The 19669-nt window shown below is 42.5% G+C and overlaps 2 protein-coding genes across 12 annotated transcripts; one reads left to right on the plus strand and one right to left on the minus strand.

Moving 5' to 3' along the window:
- The first annotated feature begins 941 nt into the window (after nucleotides 1-941).
- Nucleotides 942-4440, plus strand: rassf11 (Ras association domain family member 11). Of its 2 annotated transcripts, XM_037103583.1 has the most exons (3): nucleotides 942-1061; nucleotides 1327-1440; nucleotides 1532-4440. In XM_037103583.1, the coding sequence occupies exons 2-3, from the start codon at nucleotides 1338-1340 to the stop codon at nucleotides 2842-2844; spliced, it is 1416 nt and encodes a 471-aa protein (XP_036959478.1). In that variant the 5' UTR covers nucleotides 942-1061; nucleotides 1327-1337; the 3' UTR covers nucleotides 2845-4440. The 2 variants fall into 2 exon arrangements, with proteins under 2 accessions (XP_036959478.1, XP_036959477.1); XM_037103582.1 differs by having other exon boundaries at nucleotides 953-1440.
- csde1 (cold shock domain containing E1, RNA-binding) lies at nucleotides 3861-19669 on the minus strand. 10 transcript variants are annotated; one of them, XM_037103579.1, is made up of 23 exons: nucleotides 19512-19669; nucleotides 16240-16921; nucleotides 13730-13918; nucleotides 12900-13098; nucleotides 12580-12746; nucleotides 11646-11732; nucleotides 10884-10999; nucleotides 10718-10799; nucleotides 10237-10365; nucleotides 9976-10101; nucleotides 9655-9870; nucleotides 9369-9509; nucleotides 9085-9249; nucleotides 8906-8917; nucleotides 8673-8690; nucleotides 7622-7729; nucleotides 7164-7342; nucleotides 6939-7051; nucleotides 6690-6809; nucleotides 6422-6600; nucleotides 6158-6321; nucleotides 5927-6059; nucleotides 3861-5389 (listed from the first exon to the last, which is right to left on the minus strand). In XM_037103579.1, exons 3-23 carry the CDS (start codon nucleotides 13886-13888, stop codon nucleotides 5342-5344), a joined length of 2661 nt encoding a protein of 886 aa, XP_036959474.1. In that variant the 5' UTR covers nucleotides 13889-13918; nucleotides 16240-16921; nucleotides 19512-19669; the 3' UTR covers nucleotides 3861-5341. The 10 variants fall into 10 exon arrangements, with proteins under 10 accessions (XP_036959474.1, XP_036959475.1, XP_036959476.1 ...); XM_037103580.1 differs by lacking the exon at nucleotides 13730-13918 and adding an exon at nucleotides 15042-15302; XM_037103581.1 differs by lacking the exon at nucleotides 13730-13918.

A 19669-nucleotide genomic window follows, 5' to 3' on the forward strand; every position in this document is an offset into this window, starting at 1 on the left:
TTTCTTTATTTTAACAATCAAAGGGACTATTAAAAAGGTTATATCACACACATATAAGATACTACAAGAGGAACTAACAGATAACAGTTTAGATATGAAAGAAAAATGGAAACTGGAAATCCAGATAACGGCTTGGAACTGTCATGCAGAGAGGGCCACAAAATTACAAACAGCCGTATCTGGAAGGAATTTGAATGGAAAACTAAAATGAGGTCATCAAGATTTGCGGATACCTCAGATCAGCGCTGGAGGGGCTGCGGCCTGGTGGGAGACCACACACATATATATTCCGGGACTGTCCGTTAAGATATTGGCTTAAACATACAAATTGAAATAAAGAAATGTTTAAATGTAGATCTTCCCTTAAAACCATCTTGTTTTGTGTTAGGAATATTGCCGGATGATCTAGAAAGCTGCTGAGTACTGCTGAGAGTCCTTCTTCTAACTGCTAAGAAGATGATTACAATCTCCTGGCCCAGGCCTCAGCCCCCTACAGTAACACAATGGAGAGAAAAGGTTAAGGATGTTTACTACATGGAAAATATAACCGCAAGATAACACTTGAAAACGGATGTATTTCTGAATAGATTTTCCCCAATTACCTCCTATTTTATTGATTGAAATGATTCTTGACATGACTGATGATCGTTTTTCTTCTTCTCTGAATGATCACTGCCCACTTTCAAGTATGGACTCTATCTAGACATTGTTAGGATGTCAAAATCCACGGACTACCTCTACCCCATTTACACCTGTGTTGTGTCCTTGAACGTGTGAATGTATGTGACTGCATCTGATAAAGGGAAATAAAAAGAAGTTCAAAAAAAAAAAAAAGAAAAAGAACTTCATATAAGAAGTTACAGAAATGTCAAGTCTCGCTGTGTTTTTTTAAGGCAAAATGGAAACGACACACGATGGGTGGGATCATAAACGGTCCTCCGGTGGTAGATGCCATCGGGAATTTTAATTGGTCTTAATCGCTCGAGTGTTCCTCCCAACCAGAACATTCCCCCCCAGAGCAGGAAGGTCCGAACATTTGTACTACAGACAGGACAAAAAAGGTAGGTCTTTATAACATTTCAACATGAACATTTTGAAGCCATTATTTAAAAAAATGTCTTTTCTGTTCATTTATGCTTCAGTATAATGGGGATTCCGCCACTGTAGATGCTTTAAATTGCCCTCAAGCGAGACCGACACGAGCAGACAGATTGCAGTTAATGTTAATGGGGGTCATTTGGCTGTCTCCACCGCTTCCCCTAACAGAGAAGCGAGCCCAGCGCATTGTGTCACACAAAAACGGAAACTTTTATGTCCTTTTAAAAGGTACGGACACAATGGAAGTGAAGGTGTCTGTGGACGGTATCCCACGTGTGGTCTGTGGAGTCACAGAAGAAACAACATGCCAAGAAGTGGTCATAGCTTTGGCCCAAGCCCTGGGTAAGTGTGTCTGCCGCTCTTCATGGTTCAAAGATTTATGTTCCGGACATGTTTATAGAAATGACAACCGCACTGTCATCTCTCTCTGTAGGTCAGCCTGGACGCTACACTCTACGGGAGACATTTAAAGACTTTGAGAGATGCATGACGCCCAGTGAGCGCCTTCTGGAGACTCTTGAAAAATACGGCGAGCAGGCCAGGGAGGTCCAGCTCACGCTGCTCCACAACGGGCCGTCGGCCTTGGATGAAATGAGCAGGACGAAAGTTGGCAGATACCAGCCCTGCCCGCCGCTGAGGAGAAAAGATGCAGGCACCAGAGTGCGGCGGGGCAGCGGTTCACTAGGCTTGCATCGCCGAAGCTTGCCGCCCATGTCCTCTTTGAGACAAGAGGCTGAGCAGCAAAAGGAGGACTTGAAACGGCCTAAGAGAAAGTCTCTGACGCTCATGGAGGAGGCCTGGGAATGGCTGGAGAGTCTGGGTAAAGGCAAGGTCTACAGCACTGCTTGTGACAAGGAAAGCAGCAAGAGGACTGACAAAAGGAATCGAACCTCTCTGGATGTTTCTCTCGCTTTCGACAGCGACAGCTCCGGTTGGAGCAGTAGAAGCAAAGTGAGAGGTCAGAAGAGTTTAAAGTCAGACCTGGATCAACAGACATCCTGCTGCATGGGAAGTCCGGCAAGGGGTAAAGAAAGCAAGCACGGCAAGAGAACTCCAGAGGCAAAATTGGATGACCTGCCCAGCTCGTGCTGTGCTACAGCCGAAGATGAGAAAAATAGTCTCAGAGAAACGATAATATTTCAGCTCGGCTGTCTGCAGGATTTACAGGCCCAGATAGCACACATAGACAGAGAGATTTTTGAGCTCGAGGAAAAACAGAGGGCCACAAAAGCTGTGCAGGAAGCCCAGCAGCGGACGGCTGAAGAGGAGATGGAGCAGATCAAGTTTTGGGAGAATGAACTGAAGGCAGAGGAAGGTTACGAGAAGGAGTTGCAGCATCAGTTCCTTGAGATGAGGGCAAAGGCTGTGGAGTGCAAGCACAGACTGGAGGATTACAGGCACAAAATGCAGGGGCTGGATTTCTTCGCATCTCAGAATGTTGCTCAGGGGGATTCAGAGACGGCCTCAGAAGTTGGCGCGTGTACAACTGCCACTGGAACTTGGCAACAGTCTGATCCAGATCAGGATGTAAATATTAACAGGAAGTCCCTGCCCAGAGGAGACTTAAAGCCCCCTGATGCTCTGGTTCCGCCCAGCCAGATAAAGGAGCGACGGCCCACAGGTCCCACTGAGCTGAGGGAGTGGTGGTCACGCTGGTCTGAGGCCCAAGGCTCTCAAACACAGACTAAACAGAAGGTGATTCATCGCTCCGAGCTCACCATATATCTGGGCAGTACAAAGGTTTAGAATCAAATCAACGAGGTCACAAACACCTCGTTTTGAGTGTGTGAATCCAATTCTTGCTGCTGTTCGCGTGTTTGCTAATGTGAAAGTGGGTGCACCACGGTGCCTGTTGCTCCATCCCAGAGGCTTCACTTTGTTTTAGTCATGCGAGGGGGCCCCCTGGTGGGTCAGTGGGTTCCGGATCAGACATGGGTCCCTTTGATCAACAGTGGAAACTAGTGCAGATAAGCTGAATTCAAAATCTGCGGCCAAGCATGTCAATAATGTAATTCTTTGTTGTTGTTTTTCTACATACCACCTTTGTACATATTTTACTTTAACCCACAGTGAAACTAAATTCACAAACTTCAACACTGTACATTTTATTGTATATAATAATCTGCAAGACACGCTTCTTTGCCCTTGCTCACTAAAGTTAAATTGTGGAATATATTGTACATCTTATACCCATAATGGAAGCAAGGGAAATCAAAAGGAGACTACCATTGCCTTTGCTTCGTATAAACTAGAAATTTAATTTTGACTAGCAGACAGCACTCGTCTGGGCATTTTGCCCAAGAACTTTCTAAATGAGTTTCATGCTGGAGGACTGTGCCTCCAAGGACTCCAGTAAGGACTTGAGAAAAATGTACTGGAATCTGTATGTGTTCCGTTTCTCATAACACAACAATGTACCTCAAGAGAGCCTTCATAAAGTATCCATATTGGGACGAGTGGACTGAAAGCTTTGAATGAGCTTCATCTCTGGTGAATTTGTGTAGTCATCAGCTGAGAAGTTGCTGTTGGCATTTCCCTGTGGAGGACTCAACTATGCATATGCTCTCTGCATTAATCACAATGCAGAGTGCAAGACTGTCTTTTACAAAAAAGGTTATTTCTTCCTCTCAAGTGAACAGTTTGAGTACAACCTTGGTCCACACAATACAACTGTTTTCACAAATGTGTTCCGAAGTCTTTTTATTCACTCTTAAAGCAGACTTTCCACCTCTGAAATAAAAAGACAATTACAAAACTGCTCATGATTTTCATAAAACTTTAATTCAATTGTTTCATTCAAGACCATTAACAAAAGTACATGAGAACCTCTGTACGTAGCTCAACTGAAACCCAGTGATCTCCAAAGTTGAAATTAATTGTTGTAACTTAATGTGCAGAGGCACAACAGCTCACCCACTATGTCTCAAGAGCACATTGACCGATATCCTGATTCTTAATGTTTTTTTAATTTTTTTATTTATTTATTTTTTAGACTGAATTTCTAATACTTTGCCTTTCACCTTCAAGTTAAATTTGTTTCATTATATCTGAAGTTTGAACTTTCACTAAGAAAAAAAGCACACATTACATACAGTATAGTTCAACCCACAGGTTTGGGATGCATATCAGTATTATTTCTACTAGAAAAGAAAACCACCCTAAGATTGTTCTGAATATTTTGGCGGTTGGCTGGGAACAGAGGATACATCTAATTTTGTTTTTTTCTTTTTTTTTCCATTTTGCTTGTAGTTTTTTTAGGCACCTTATTCTTACTTAATTCAATATTAGCAGATTGAGTTTCAATGGAAAAAAAAGCAAAAATATGTGCAAGAAAAAAAAAAAAACAACAAAAAACATAGTATAAAAGAACTGCAGATATAAGATGCCACAGGGAATTCTGCACCTGGGAAAAACTGCTTAAGTGGAGCATGTGAATACCAAAAAGGTATCTAAAGGCTCCAGATTGGTTTAGGTAAATCCCATTAGATTAACTACTTTGACATTCACATACATCACCTCACTCACACACATACCATGCTTTCACTTCAGCTCTTCAATAAAGCATTTTTAAAACTGCTCAAAAAAACGAGCAGAGAAGAATCCTCAGTTTAAGCTCGCACATATGAGAAATATGATCCTCCTTATGGAGGGAACTTTGCTTTGCTTTATGCGTCTTTTAGGAAAGCATACAGTAGCGGAAACTTTACAATGAAACCATTTTTAGTTTCCAGGGGTAAAGGAGCAAAAATATGAGAAAAAAAAGGGAGCAGATGCTCAAAAGACATGCCAACAGTCACACTAATTCACTCAGTCAAACTACAGGACAGATTACAGGTGCAGAATTCCAGACAAAGCAGATTCAAAAGATAGGGACATAGACAGCCACACAGTCATCACTCTGATTTAGAGGGACAAGACCCTCAGAAACAAATACCTCCGTTACACACTATAATGACTTCTAGGATCCATCACACACGCACACACTCAGATCCCATGTACACTGCAGTGTTGAACTCTGTATCGAGTACATCATACATAGGAGGCAGGGAACTGTGGAATGAGAATAGTTCCCTCGCAGGTATCGATGGGACAAAGATTACACATGCCGATTACTGTATGTGTGCGTATGTTTTATGTATGAGTTTGTGTACACGCATGTGTTAAATCAAATTCCCTTATCCCCTGCTGTTGCCCTTGGGACAGCATCCCCCCCCAAAACCAAACAGGGCGGGCTCTGTATTGCTCAGTCAATGACACCGGGCTGGCGGGTCTTGCGCTCCACATTGAAGCCCTGTAGAGGGGAAGACAGAAAAATGATGTTGAAGCTCACATAAAAACACCAGATAAGGTGAAAAACAAAAAAACAAACAAAAAAAAAAAAGGTCAAATTCAGGCATTTTCAAGGTACGTAAAGAAAAGCACTGGAAACCTCTCCAACTCAAATTGTTACTATAAATTCAATTGTTTGACTAAATCTGCAGAATTCCTTTGTACCAACAGCAACCCATCGCTTGGTTAATGACCCCAACATGATAAATGTTGGTCCTGTCAGTGTGCAGGACTGCATATAAATGACACTATTCTTTTAATGAATGAGGTAAGCAACTTGATTTTTCCCTGTACTTCATGCTGCTTACAAGAATATAATCTATCTTATCCAGTGAATAGTCTTGCTTTCCAGTAGATGTACTGATATAAATTCCATTTCATCAATAACTTCATATATACACACACAATATTTATTGTGAAAAATTTAAACTAGTGTTCAAAGGCATGATTTATGATTTGAGCAGCCACTTTCAAAAAAATAGCATGGCTTTGGTTGTACCTTTGAATTGTCAGGACCACGGGGCTGTCTTACAATGACCAGACGAGGAGCACTGGCATCATCCAGAGTGATGCTCTTCAAACGGTTCACCAGACGATCAGGACGTGGAGTCACCACTGGTTTAGGCCCCTCACTGCAACGTTAAGTACATGATGATTGTTATGTTTATGTCACTTGAAAATGTTAGCAAACATGCTGCATCTCACCGACACAGTTGGCTGTTGTCCTTACCTGACTCTGCGTACGTTGCAGGCACTACATTTTCCTGTGCGTTGATTGAGGACAACTGAGAACTCCACCTCATCCCCAGTCTGGAGCTCCAGGCCATCTTGCACTTCTTTTACATGGAAGAACAGCTTCTTGCTCTCACCAACTTCATATGTGATGAAGCCAAACTGCGGGAACCAAAAATATCTTAAGTATACAAAGTTGGCATTATTACTCCAACACAACCTGTGATTTAAACACTGCTGTTTATAAACAAATGATCACTACCTGATCTTTGACGCACTCCACCATGGCTCTGCGCTGAGGGACCACGTTACAGGCCATTTTCTGTCCAGTTTGGGGTACTGTGCAAACCTGGAACTTTACAAGCTCTCCTTTCTGCAGACAATCTGCCTTGTTTACCATACCCATGATTCCAAAGGGATAATTTGTGCCTTTAGTTCCACCTGAAACAGAACAAGGCAGGGTTGGTCTTAATTTTTGCAAGGAAACAATGTACTTTAAATGTCAGGACCCATTATAACTTGACACCTACCTTCCTCTGTTATTTCAATAAGCCCTTGGTATTCTGTCTGGGAGGGGTCCACACTGCGTAGGGGACGGATGACTTTCCCCATCATCACTGTCACACCGACATCATCGCCAATGCCATTCACTAAAAAGTAGAAAACAGGGGGTTTCACACACCTTTAAATTATCAGCAGTCCCACCTACACTGCCGTGTCAACAAACATTACAAGTAAAATTCATGCAAATTAAACAGCTGGAATAAAAGCCCTCATACCTGCTGCCACTTTGGTAACCTTTTCAGCACTGACTTTATTTCCTTTTCCCTTTGAGAGAGTGTACTCCACAGTGTCACCCAGCTCCAAGTTCTCCAAGTCTCCACACATTTCACTGAGAAGAAATCAGAGATAAAGTGAGACGTGGATATCAATTCACAGAGCTTGGATGCTGTTCATTCATGGAATCAACAACAAACTCATCCAACGGCAGCTTAAACCTCTACCTGTAGTGAAAGAAAATCTCCTGGTCATGATTTGCTGTTTCAATGAAGCCAAAGTTGTCCTTCAGTGTGGCAACAAATCCATGCAGTCTCTTGGCATTGGAGGCATTGCGGTTGAGGACCCTGATGGAGACTGCACTCTGCTGGCCAGTTCGCTTCACTTCATTGATGGAGAACTCCACCTGAGAACACACACGAATGTATGAAAAGCCGGTAAACAAAAATATACACAGCAGACTTCCAAGTTTAAAAACAATTAAATCATCACAGCAAATGCAGCTTCAAAAAGGTGGGCTGTGTTAGCAGCATGCGTAAACAGAAACAATACTCCATGTCCACGTGTTCAGCAGTGTCTACAACAACGGAGTTCATTTTAAGGAGGAGTTTACATCTTGATTACGCCATGATAACATTTTCATTAAATTCTCAAGGACAAGTAATGAGTGCAGTGACACTGATACCTTGTCTCCGACCTGTGGTTGTCCCCCTCCCTCCAGGTCCTTGGTGTGGTATGGCACAGTGAGTTTCACACCGCAGTCTTCATATGCAATAACTCCCTCCTCACATTCCTAAACACAGTACAACAAATCGACATCATCTTTCCAGTAAGGAGTATCACCAATGTTTGATCCAGCTGCTTCCCACCAGGGCTGACTGTCATCAACGCTGCACCCGTTTCTCAACATATCTGGTGAAAGCTACCAGTGTCTCAACCGATTCACTCAGATGATTGAAGAGTGTATTAGATGATGGTGTGCAGATGGCCAACAAGCATACGAGAGGCATCAGTGTGTGGCAATACATCATACTGTAGCAGCCTAGATGGTTAGCATGAGGCTAGTCTACTGCGACAGCTTTGAGTTACAGCCTACAATGTAGGGCTGCATAATTACCCACCACTGTTCTAGTCTCAGCTGTTGGGAACATTGGCATAATTTATTCTCTCCTCATTTGTGCACATCAACTGAACCAGTCACAGCAATTTACTAGCATTATCATGAACATCTGTCATTAAAAAGTATTCAAATTGAACAGGCCAGGGTGACTGATCAGACAATATGACTGTAATGCTTCTTAATCTGGTGCAGTCTTCAGTTACTTCACTTGCATCAATTATTTTGAAATCAAAAATATTCAACCATCTTAAACTCAAGCACCATATAAACGACGAGACACAAGTAAACCCAGAGAAATGTTGATTTAATGACTATTTCAGGAACCATTTAAATCATGTAGGAAGGACCAAAAGAAAATGGTTACTGAATAAAATATTACTAAAGCAACCTAACAGACTGTTCCCAAAAAAACATTCCATACTAGTAATTGTGACTACGGTTTAGATTCAGATTACTTTATCAATCCCCGGGGGGAAACTGTTTAATTGTGCAGCCCTACAAGGCACTGAATCAGTGACACAAGGAGTCCTTAGTGTTTCTAAGGGTTAATTGCTGATCGAATACCATGCTGTCAGATAACGGAGTTAAAGTGAGCCAGAGGTCTGCAAAGACTAACCTTTTCTACAACTCTACCCTTTAAAAATAAGAAAGACATCAATTAGACAGCAAGGCTCATCAACATTACAGTGCAGTATTTATCAATTAATCTTTCATCCAAGGTCTACAAATTAAATAATTATCTCTTTAACTAAAATGTTAGTGAAACAAAAATCTATTACAAGTCTGTTGGTCCTCATAATTTATATTGGAGACTTTATTCATGTGGCTTCATGCAGGTCTAAGTCCTACCTTGTCTTTTTTCTAACAAGGAGCATGAACAGGACGAAGTCATTGAAGGAGAAAACAAAGAGGAAAATTAGAACTAAAATAAAAATGAATGGGTAGATGATGTGGATTGGACTATGAGGCTATTACTGTACTGGGATATGTTCATGAAAAGTAATTGTAATATCTGTGCACTATGGTACCTTCTCCTTGTTCTTGGTGGGACTGGCATTCTTGTTAGTGGTTCCCAGAATGTCCTTCTCCACCACACCCACAAAGCGCTGCTCAGACTGCGTATGGAAGGACACCGTGCCCTTAGGCAGCTTCTTGATGCGCACGGCATGGTTCCGCTGTGCTGACAGCATATCCTGGCAATGACAATACATTTACTTTTAGATTGTTGTTAACAATGAACACAGTAAGAACGTGCCTCCTGAAGTAATAATACTGAATACATATTTGTGAAAAGCTTATTAACAGGACCTACAGGCACAACAGTGAACTCCACTTCATCTGAGATGTGCAGTTGGGTCTCCTCTAGAACTTCACTGAAGTGAAAGAACATCCTGGCATCCCGATCCACACACTTAATGAAGCCAAAGCCATCACGTATAGCCGCAATCACCCCCTAAGAGAAGATTGAGTGACATAGCGCCACTGTCTGTGAACAGGCATCCACTATGGTTTTAAATGTGGCAGCCCCATCATTCATCCCTTTCATCTCTAATGATGCACTCTGTAACGCGGGGGGAACTCCCTTTTATAATTCTCACCATTTCACGGGTCTCCTTGGTGAAGCTGAAGGTGTCTGGGAGGATGTCGATGTTGGTGGCTCTCTCCAGCTTATCTCTACGGTCGGTGGAGATGTTGAACTGTATGTGATCTCCCTCTAACAGTGTCACCTTGGACTTTGTGTCCTTCTCGCCGAAAGGCAGTTCCTTGTCGGTGAAACCAATCCGGGCACTGATACGACCTGGGAGGGGATCGTTCTTTGAAGGAAGAAAGGAAACACTTAGACTCAAGGTCACAGTTCCCTTCCTGATCTTACAGCCCAAGCCTCTTCACATACAGAATTCCTCTTGTAATCTTTTTACCTGGTTTTTGGTGGGAACCTTGGGAATGACCTTGACCACCGTGCCTTCAAACTGCTCAATGCTGATATCCTCAAAAATGACTGTTCCTTGGGGGAGCAGCCTCACATCTGTGGCTACTTCTTTACCCTACGGTCACAAGAACAATACACGTAAATATTATATACACACACGTCAGGTTGGTCAGTAAAAAGTTGCACACTTCAACACTGGTCAAATATGGATCAATCCAGAGTTCAAGATACTCTATTACGAGATGCTTACATTTCTGTCTTTGATGGTGAACTCCACGTCATCTCCAGCCTGTAGAGCTTCAAGATCACCTTTGAACTCGCTGTAGTGAAAGAAGATCTCCTTCACCACGTCAGCCCTCTCAATGAATCCAAACGCCTCCTGAAAGACAACATGACATTCAGCATCACAGTCACATCAACCATATAAAATGTCAGTTCCAGTGCCTGTCTCAAAAGTTTAGTTTGTTACTTTATGGGATTAACCAAGGATTAGCAATTGTAACAAAGTCAATCACATTCAACGATTATATTTTTGATGTATTTTAGTCAATACGTCATTATATTCTATGAGGAACAACATAATTAGCATTATGCAACAATTTATGTAAACAAGCCAAAAGATATTTAGGAAAGTATGTAGCTACTTTTCTCAACTGGTTTGGAAAGGGCATTAGAACATGTCTAAGTGGCTAATGAAGACAAGTCCTCAGGATGCCATCAGTGGCCCTTACCTTTGTAGCACACACCACACCCTGGCACCTCATTTGCTTCTTCTTCACAAGCTGAATATTACGAGCACTGACTGCACCAGTACTGAAACACAAGAGCAAAAAATATAAAAGATCGAGTCCAAGCCGGCAATTCTAGAGATAATACTGACACTGGGAAAACACTTACTGCTTGTTGGTATCCATGTAAAAACTGACTTTGTCGCCTGTGTCCAGATGGATGTTACCCTCCACATCATCAGGAGTGTAGGTAAGGTAGAACACTTCCTGTGGAAAGCCAGACCACTGTCAAAGTATAAAGGGTTTAGGACAAACCTATTAACCTCAATACTATTCCACATTCAAGACAAGGGGTGGGAATATCCATGTGAATCACAATTTAAGGGCTACAATGCAATTATTAAGAGATGGTTGTGTCGAAACTACTGAATTCCATACATGATTTCTTCTGACACTGACTACCTGCTACTTTTAAAAACATAGTGCATTTGTAGCGATTCATAGTAGTTAGAATAAAACAGATCAATTGACTTATTGGCTCTCACTAACCAAACCAAAACTGAAAAAGCCTAGCATAGACCAAACATGACGCACATGTTTACAGCCTTAGAGACAAGCATAATGTTGACAATAGGTTTTTTTTTTTAATTTCCCATTGACTTCTCTGCATCAAAATATGATCCTTGAGAGAATCACAATGCAGTTAAGCATCAACTTGTCCCCAACACACCTATTCAAGGCCTACTCCAATTCCTTATCATATTTCATAAACGTAAAAGAATGCATACAAACGAAAGACATAACTAAGCATGTGACACGTAATTAAGTTTAATTTACACAAAACTATCAAGAGTGGTAGAATGAAACTTTAGTTAAATTAACACTGCCTTTCATAGCTCAAGCATGCTGTAATTGATGCCGCTTTTCTTACCCCGTTTCTTTCGTAACAAACACTACCAGTGGGCACCTGGCCGGGGGCAGACTTTCCATCCAAGTGCACAGGGATTGCTGAGACAACCTGCAGAAAAGGGAGGAAATTGCAAGAAGAGGCCATTAATACATTGCTTTCCCAAATCGAATTTATCGTTATTAACACATGCCAATTGAAATATTTCTGGACGCATGATGGATGAAATGGCTGAATTTCAAATGTCACAGTAACAAGTATATCAAGTGTCTCACAAGTTGCATTTGTGCTTGTGTGAAATCTGTACACAATGTCGGGGCTCCAGTATGTTGCTAACCCGACTGAACAAGTTGGTGCGTCAACAAATCTGTATGATTGTGCAGCTTTGTAGAATCACACTGTGCTCTGTATGTAGACTCAGATTTATTACGTGTATGCATTATAAAACAAGGGGCAACACTTTCATTTTAAAGTGTACGTCTGAGCCACTGAGCCAAGCACTAAAGGCTCTGCCTTCATCTGCTGAGCTCAATTTAATGATGCAGCAGTCAAGCTCATTGACTCTTTACAGCTGTGTACCAGAATGATCAATGTAAGATTTGTTTTACTTTGTGAGATTGAGCAACTGAGCTATACTGGCTGCTGTGAGCATTCATGGAGAAATGTAATATGCCCGACGGGCAAACACATTGATCACTTGACTATATTTGTTTAACAGACATTCAACAGCTCTTGCAAACATGCATGTCAGCACAACAAGCCAATCTGAATTGTAAATCTTGAAGGAAAACCTTCTTAAATTTAGATGCTGGATGACAAGGGGATCACAAGGGGATCAAATTTGACAACGTATTTACAAAAACATCCCCTGCCCCTACTCAAAAAACATAATGGGGCAAATACTAAATGTTAAATTGACAGACAGGACAGAACCAAAAATAAAATGGTGTTCCTTAACTGGATGAATATAACCATGCAGCACAGTAAAGGGATAGGCGTGCAGGTCTGGCCCCACCTGGCCCTGGATGCGCTCCTCTGGCAGCACCTCTGGCTTTATCTTTAGCAGCTTCACTGCTATGGGCTTGCCAGTGCGCCTGTCAGAGGAAACCTCAAATTCTACATCATCTGAGGAGAGAGAAGCAGCAGAACACACACTTAACACAATTCTAATGATAAAGGGGACATCTTAAGTTTCAGTGATGTAGCTGAAATATTTTGTCTTTGCAACAATATCAGTTCTACACGTTAAATATTTATAATTAGTCCAAGGCTACGCACCTCCTATTTTAAGCTCCTGCAGGTTGCCATTGTACTGGGAACAGTGGAAGAAGAGACGAGCCTGGCGTTCGGAGCACTGGATGAACCCGTAAGAAGTCAGGAGCTTCTCCACCACACCAGTCTCTCTCATGCCAGGCCCTGTGCCATTGGCGTATGCAGTGTGTCCATTGTTATGGAGCATGCCTGGGTCAAAACTCATCTGGGGGAGAGGAGAAGCTAGCATAAACATGCATCCAGTAGTGGATAAATGTGAAACAAAAAAAAAAGAAAAGAAAAAAAGGGGGAGGTCGCAGTTTAATGCAGTGTTTGATGCCAACCTTAAAAAAAACAAAAAAAACAACACAAAACACACTTCAAACATGCAGGTATAGAAAACTTCAGAGGTAGTGGGGAGGATAATAAAGCAAAAGTAAAGCTACGTCAGAGTCTTCTGGAGCCATCTGGTCAGCAGTTGAGAAGGACACACTGCCTCGCAAGAATTTCGGGATAGTTTATACCACCGACTGGAAAGAAATCAACTGACAACCAATTGAACAACCACACTGTGTCGTGCTTTCCAATTTCCAGTTGTCATGCACTAAAAGCAAAACTTTCCAGAACTTCCATGCAATTCTGATTAGACACACAATTGTTCAAACACAGTTCACCTCCCTCTGCCAACCACCATCGATTATGCTGGAACATCTACAAAAACTTGAATATCAAATTCTCACTACATCCTGGTTCAACTCCTTTTTCACACAACAAACCATGCTGTTAGAAGTCGCATGACACAACAGCAGCTCAGAGCTGTCAAGTCAGTGCGGGCACCACCGAACATGCCCCCTTACTGATCTCTGATACAATGGAGTCCGCTTGTGCTTTTTACTTCCTGGGTGAGGATGGCAAGACATGGAAGCGGAGCGGGGGATTGACATGGGAGCAGTAGAGGTAGATCGGCCAGAGCCAGTGTTGCGAGCCACTGGAGGTTCAGATGAGCCCCTTTCCATTTCTGACACTGGGGATAGGACTTTGATATGCTGTTGGAAGGAGGTAACTGCTTTGAAAAGCTATATAAAAACAGACTTCAACATTTTAATAATTACTCTTACCCAGATATCACAAGTTATTTGTCATGCAAACGTTGAAAATGTTTTCCTGTATTAGGGTATAAAATACTGCATCGTCTACTTGACCGTGTTATCCGCAGACATCTCGCAGGACACCCAGTGTTTCTCCGTGCGCCACTTTCTGTAGACCCACCGTATATATACACACATGCACACTATCCACAATGTCATGTCCGTTTATGTAAAGACTTCTCCAATGACATATTATATTTAAGCCAATCACAATTGCCACAATTTTTGCTAGGCAAAAAGTCCACCCAAAAACAATGTGTTTGCTACCATGACAATCTCATATGACGGCATCAAATGGCACAATAACGAGTGGTTTAAAGCACTACAGCACACAAATGGGTAAGGCTCTATAGAGAAGGCAGACAAAAAAGTGAAAAGTTTGACTAACTTCTTTTCGCAGCTTTTAAGGGGAAGAGGTACAAGTGCATCAACGCAAATGCTACTCAAGGTCAAGTAAAATAAAACTACTGAAGATGGAGAATCAGAAAATGCAAATGACAGGTCGAATAGCGGTGCATCTACAGTAGACAGAGTTTGTGATGGGTTATGGGTTATGAGGGGGGTCCCAGAGCAGCCTCTTCTGTTAGGCCCTGTGCTGTACTGTAACAATGAGCTACTCGTAACAGATCTATTAGTTTTTCAGAGGGACCAACCAATGTGTAGTTTAGCTTGTATTTGTGTTGCCTTGATCTGAGATATGGACTTGTGTAACCAACATTATTTGTCTGGTCCGACTATGTTTTTTCTGGATTGTGACGCAAAATAAAACAAAAAGATGGATAAGAGGGGGAAAAAAATGTTTACAAAAAATGCATTTGTGAACAGTGCCAAATTTCTACAGTTTAAATCAGAACACCCCTCACCCTGCAACAATGTAACTGAGTAGAGGCTAGTCTCGGGAGCCCGAAAAAGGATGAAAGAGGTTAGGCCATTCACAGCAGAGAGATGCAGGGCAAGGTGGGTGGATGGGTGTTCGATGGGGGTGGGGCACGTAGAAAAGAGGTGGGAAGGTGGAACTTACGGATCGGCCATATGGCGACAGGCTGAGTCCGACAGGGGAGGTGCTGCTCAGGTCAGCGCTAACAAACGCGGTGGGTGGCGACGCAGGCAAGGTAAACTCAACAAAGCCTTTCCAGGGGCTGCCCATATTTTCCCATAAACTCGGACCAAACTTGCTTGAGCACTTGCTGAACTTGATTACTTGATTGAATTTTTTTGCTTGACTGTTAAGTACTATTTTTTTTTTTTTATGCAACCACCCAAATGATACACCGCTGGATGTCTGCAAGGGTGAAGAGAGGAACAAACATAACGGGTAAGGCAGATAGGTAAGCCAGTGTGCCAAGTGTCACATACAAAAGGAAAATAGCTGTGGGCTTTTATCCCCCCAAAAGGCCAAAAATCAGGGAGGATATGACTTGAAAACGACAGAACAGGAAAAAAGGTGCGGGCTGGGTGTGGGAAGGCAATCAATCATTGTCAAACTGAATTAAATAACCAGTTTAACTGTTTGGAGGAGGTGGCAGTTCGGTTCAGCTGGCTTATGTCAAGGTTTGATAAGATATTTTTAGCAAAAAGCAATGTAGAGGTCAAATCAAGCCTTCAACTCAGTATCACATATTACACTTATGCCACATCGAGACCGTTTTATCATGTGCCAAGAGCCGATATCGCCCTCTCTGGTTAGTTTAAGGTGTACTAATCAGTGAAATCAGCAAATAATCACTAAAGATGCTGCCATCAAAAAAATAAAATAATTAAGAACCCCAAACTGATGAGGTCAAAAATCCAGACACGCTTTTAATAAAAAGCCATTTTACAATAGTAGCATGTGTATTTGTCAAAGCTGGATGCGTTTAAGCAAACTAGAAAAAAAAAAAAAAAAAGCACTGTCCTGTGTTCAGTGATAAGAAAACAACCTCTGCATTGCTGCCCAAACTGAATCAGAATTGAGACACAATCTGTGTTTGTTCAAAATACCCCAACATATACACATAGGGGATTTATCAAGTGCAGTGTCTGAATTCCACCCATGTTGTATCGAATTTGAATCTGAAATTTAAACCCCTCGCAGGGAACAATTTTCAGCATTTTAAAAAGGGGAGGGAACATCATTCAAAACATATGTGAAATCATAAGCGATTAAACAGGTTAAAATAGTACAACTGTCTTTAACATGACAGGATTCATGTTATGGAGGGACTTCAACTGAGACCCACCTTAATTCGACGTCTTGAATCTTGTAATTCTCAGGATATCTGTGACACTGCAGTTCCTGCAGACCTCTTCACGCACACAGTTGAACACACACACTTGTTACAAGTTTCTGGCACAAGTTCTAGATGGTTGCATAAAGCAAAAAAGGGGGAGAAATCTAGCTCAAAAAAGGCAAACGCAGGTGCAATAACACTGCTTAGAAAAAATTACAATGAAAACAGTTTGAGGAGTAAAAGGGAGGGAAAGACAGGGGGAACTATGGGGAAGAAAAAAAAAAAAAAAAACTAGCAGATAGCAGCCCACTCCACACCCCGGTGGTGAGTCGGTGGTGTGGTGAGGATGAGGAGGGCTAGGAGCAGCGTTGGGACGTGTGCTTTGTCAAAGCTGTTGAGTAGGCACAAACTTCTGGTTTCAGATCAGTTATTGTCTTCTCAGAATATGCTTGGGCATAGGATTGCTTTTCTTCCGCGTTTCAATTGGGCTGATGTGCGTCTTCTTTGGTCGTTTCAGGATTTGGTTACTTCTTGTGTTTTAAACCCTTGAAGTGATCCTTTGTTTTCCCACAGGTGTCTTCGGTGTTGCAACTTTGCTTGTTTTGGGTGGTTTGTCTTCAGTTTCTTTGTTATGATCTGAACTTGAAGCAGTTGCGGATGGTACAAAAATTCAGTTCCGTTTCACTTCATACTGTTGGGGGGAAAAAGCAGATTTGGTTAGATGAGCAGAGGTGAGGACTTAAGATGTCATTTTATGTTGATTAACAACAACAACAAAAACTTTGCTGCTCAAACTTTCAGGGTCAACTCCAAGAGTCTTCAGCGAGGCAGACAACCATATTTACATTGTCAGCTGTTAAGAATTGCACATTTTCTGACGCATGAACAGCAACAACCCTGGCTGGCAACGAATTGAAGTTCTCTGAACACTAGATTCTTTACCCCCAGACCCACATGTATAAAAATAGGTTTTCCTCAGATGCCTCTGGATACAGCCCACAATGCCAGGCAGCTGACTAGCAGGCAATAGCTGTGATCAACAAGTCCTTGTGCATAACTTCAGTTCATGCCATGACATTTAGTTTGTGTCCCATGTATGTTAATTTTTTACTAAATTTAGTTACAAACTGATCTCCAGTCAGTAGGCTATAGCAGATTGTTGTTGACCTAAATACACTGCTTTGAAAACACACTGGGTGAGCCAACCCAGGACACATGATATGTGTTTGCTGTGACTGTGTTGCAATGACTACCATCCCAAGTACTTCCTGGAAATGTTAAAATATAATGCTGTAGAAACTGCCCACGTGTATTCTGTGCAAGAGGGAGGGTGGGTTTTTGTTGTTGTTGTTTTTTTTAAAGAGGTGCCTTTTTGATATTCAGATGAAAATGTCTAATTCACATTAATTAACATACACTTGTGTGTTTTGATTTCATTTGCAACACTTGTTGATGATTACTGAACCTAGGGGAACCAAAGCCGTGCAGCCTAGTGATAGGACAAACAAAGAAGGCAGTTATCACACGATGGGTTTCTTAAGTGGGTTAAAGGTTATGAGCAATGAACAGAGACGACTCCTGCGAAAACAGCCTCGGAGGAGATGGGCTCCTGCGTCCCCCCCATTTTTTTTTTTTACTTTGGTGACGCAGAAAGAGAAAACAGTCCACCCACTAAATCGCCAGCACCGATTGGCCATTTCAGCGCTTTCTCCCCAGCAGTAAACTTTAGTTTGACTCCGCAATCATTAAAGAAATGCGAGGAACTGTACATACGGTCTGGCCCTGTAACGATAGAACGGGCGAATAAACAGCAAGATTAAGTCTCTAGTCTCGCAAGCCTCAACATGACGGTGCCACTCTGGTCTGGGCCCGAACAACCACCACTCTGACAGGACCGACCATGTGACTTCCCAGCAATCCGCCATCCTCAGCTGGAACTGCTAATAAGGCCTGATCCAACACGTTGCGGCATGCAGCGCTATCGAAAACGTCACATCTTTGCTAAGCGGCTAATTTTTCAACACACGTAAAACTATACAACATGTGCCTCAACACTCACAGGCGGGCTGCTTTTCGCCGTTTTGCTGCCTACGAGTCAGAACAGCGCCCGCAGCAGCGATTTCGTATAAATTTCACAATCTTAATGACCTTGCGTGGACAAATGCAACCACACAGATTAGCATATCGCTAACGCTAAAGTCGTAAAGTGCCAAATACCCCCCGGGCGTTTCCGAGTCTTTTTAGGAAATTAATTCACGGCCGACAATGCGCCACAAGTTAGCTCAGATGTGTAGCACATCGGGCATTGAAACATTTATGATCTAGTTGTTATCGCAGCTATGTGGCTCAGAGTCTCTGCTCTGAAAGTTAGCGGAAAGTAGGCTCTCCATCATGTCATTTAAGTCCACTGAGACAAGCACACCAAACCCCGTCCAAGAAACGGTCTCTTTAACGTTCTGTGGTTCATCAGAAAATGTACACACTTGGTAGAAAATTATTTGGGACTTCTTATGGGTCAACGCGGTGTGCGGGCGCATTCGGCATCCGTATGACAAACGATCATTACTTTATTTTAATAATATCATATTCCAAAAGAACTCTGTAGCACCGCGCACTGCCCTCCGTCACAGGGTATTGTGATAGAAATCGCATTGAACCCACGATAGAAGAGTTTGGAATGGTCGATATGAAAGTGCCGAGGGAAACAGTAAAACCTTTGCCGTTAGCGAGCATTCGGGATGGGTGCACTTACGACTTATCAAGGTCAAAATAAGCTTGCATTATTTTAGTTTATACACTTCCGACACATATTACAGAAACGTAACGTTATCTGAGCTAACGGCACGAGGACCGGACAACAAAGAGGCTACGGCAAGCGGTCGGAGACGAGAGCTCAATTTTAAATCAATTATCGCGTCCGTCACTGTCGTCCACCACAGCAGTGACACACCAGTGCCGTCTCCGTGGCACATTGAGACACGTATTGGGGATACACGTTTGTTAATTCGAGCCCGTTACTATATAAAGAGGCGGTTTTCAATGCTAAGCTGCTAGTAGCGGCTAAAGTTAGCTAGCACGCTGCTGAACTGCTTGTGGTGATTTATGGTGAGGAAAAAACACGGCTGCCCCCACCCAGGCCCGAGCTCTGCGTATGACCAAGCGCAGGACGACCGTAAACTTCCAAATACCCGCCGTTCAAGAAAAAGGATATCTATCTTTGACACGTGTCAAACAAATGTCCGAATTGTTATTTGAAACGGGATAATTAATAAAAAACTCACCCCAACAGCTTTCAGCACTGTCACCAGCGCCGCTAGAAGCAGCACGGCACATTACGTAGTGAGCAGGGAGGCGACTACCGCGATATTTGACAGCCCGAGGACAACCAAAGAGCCTACAGGAAAGAGTGGCCACTGTCGTACAGCTGCTGGCGAGTAAC

Source organism: Acanthopagrus latus, chromosome 7 (assembly GCF_904848185.1).
Source record: "Acanthopagrus latus isolate v.2019 chromosome 7, fAcaLat1.1, whole genome shotgun sequence".
NCBI lineage: Eukaryota > Metazoa > Chordata > Actinopteri > Spariformes > Sparidae > Acanthopagrus > Acanthopagrus latus.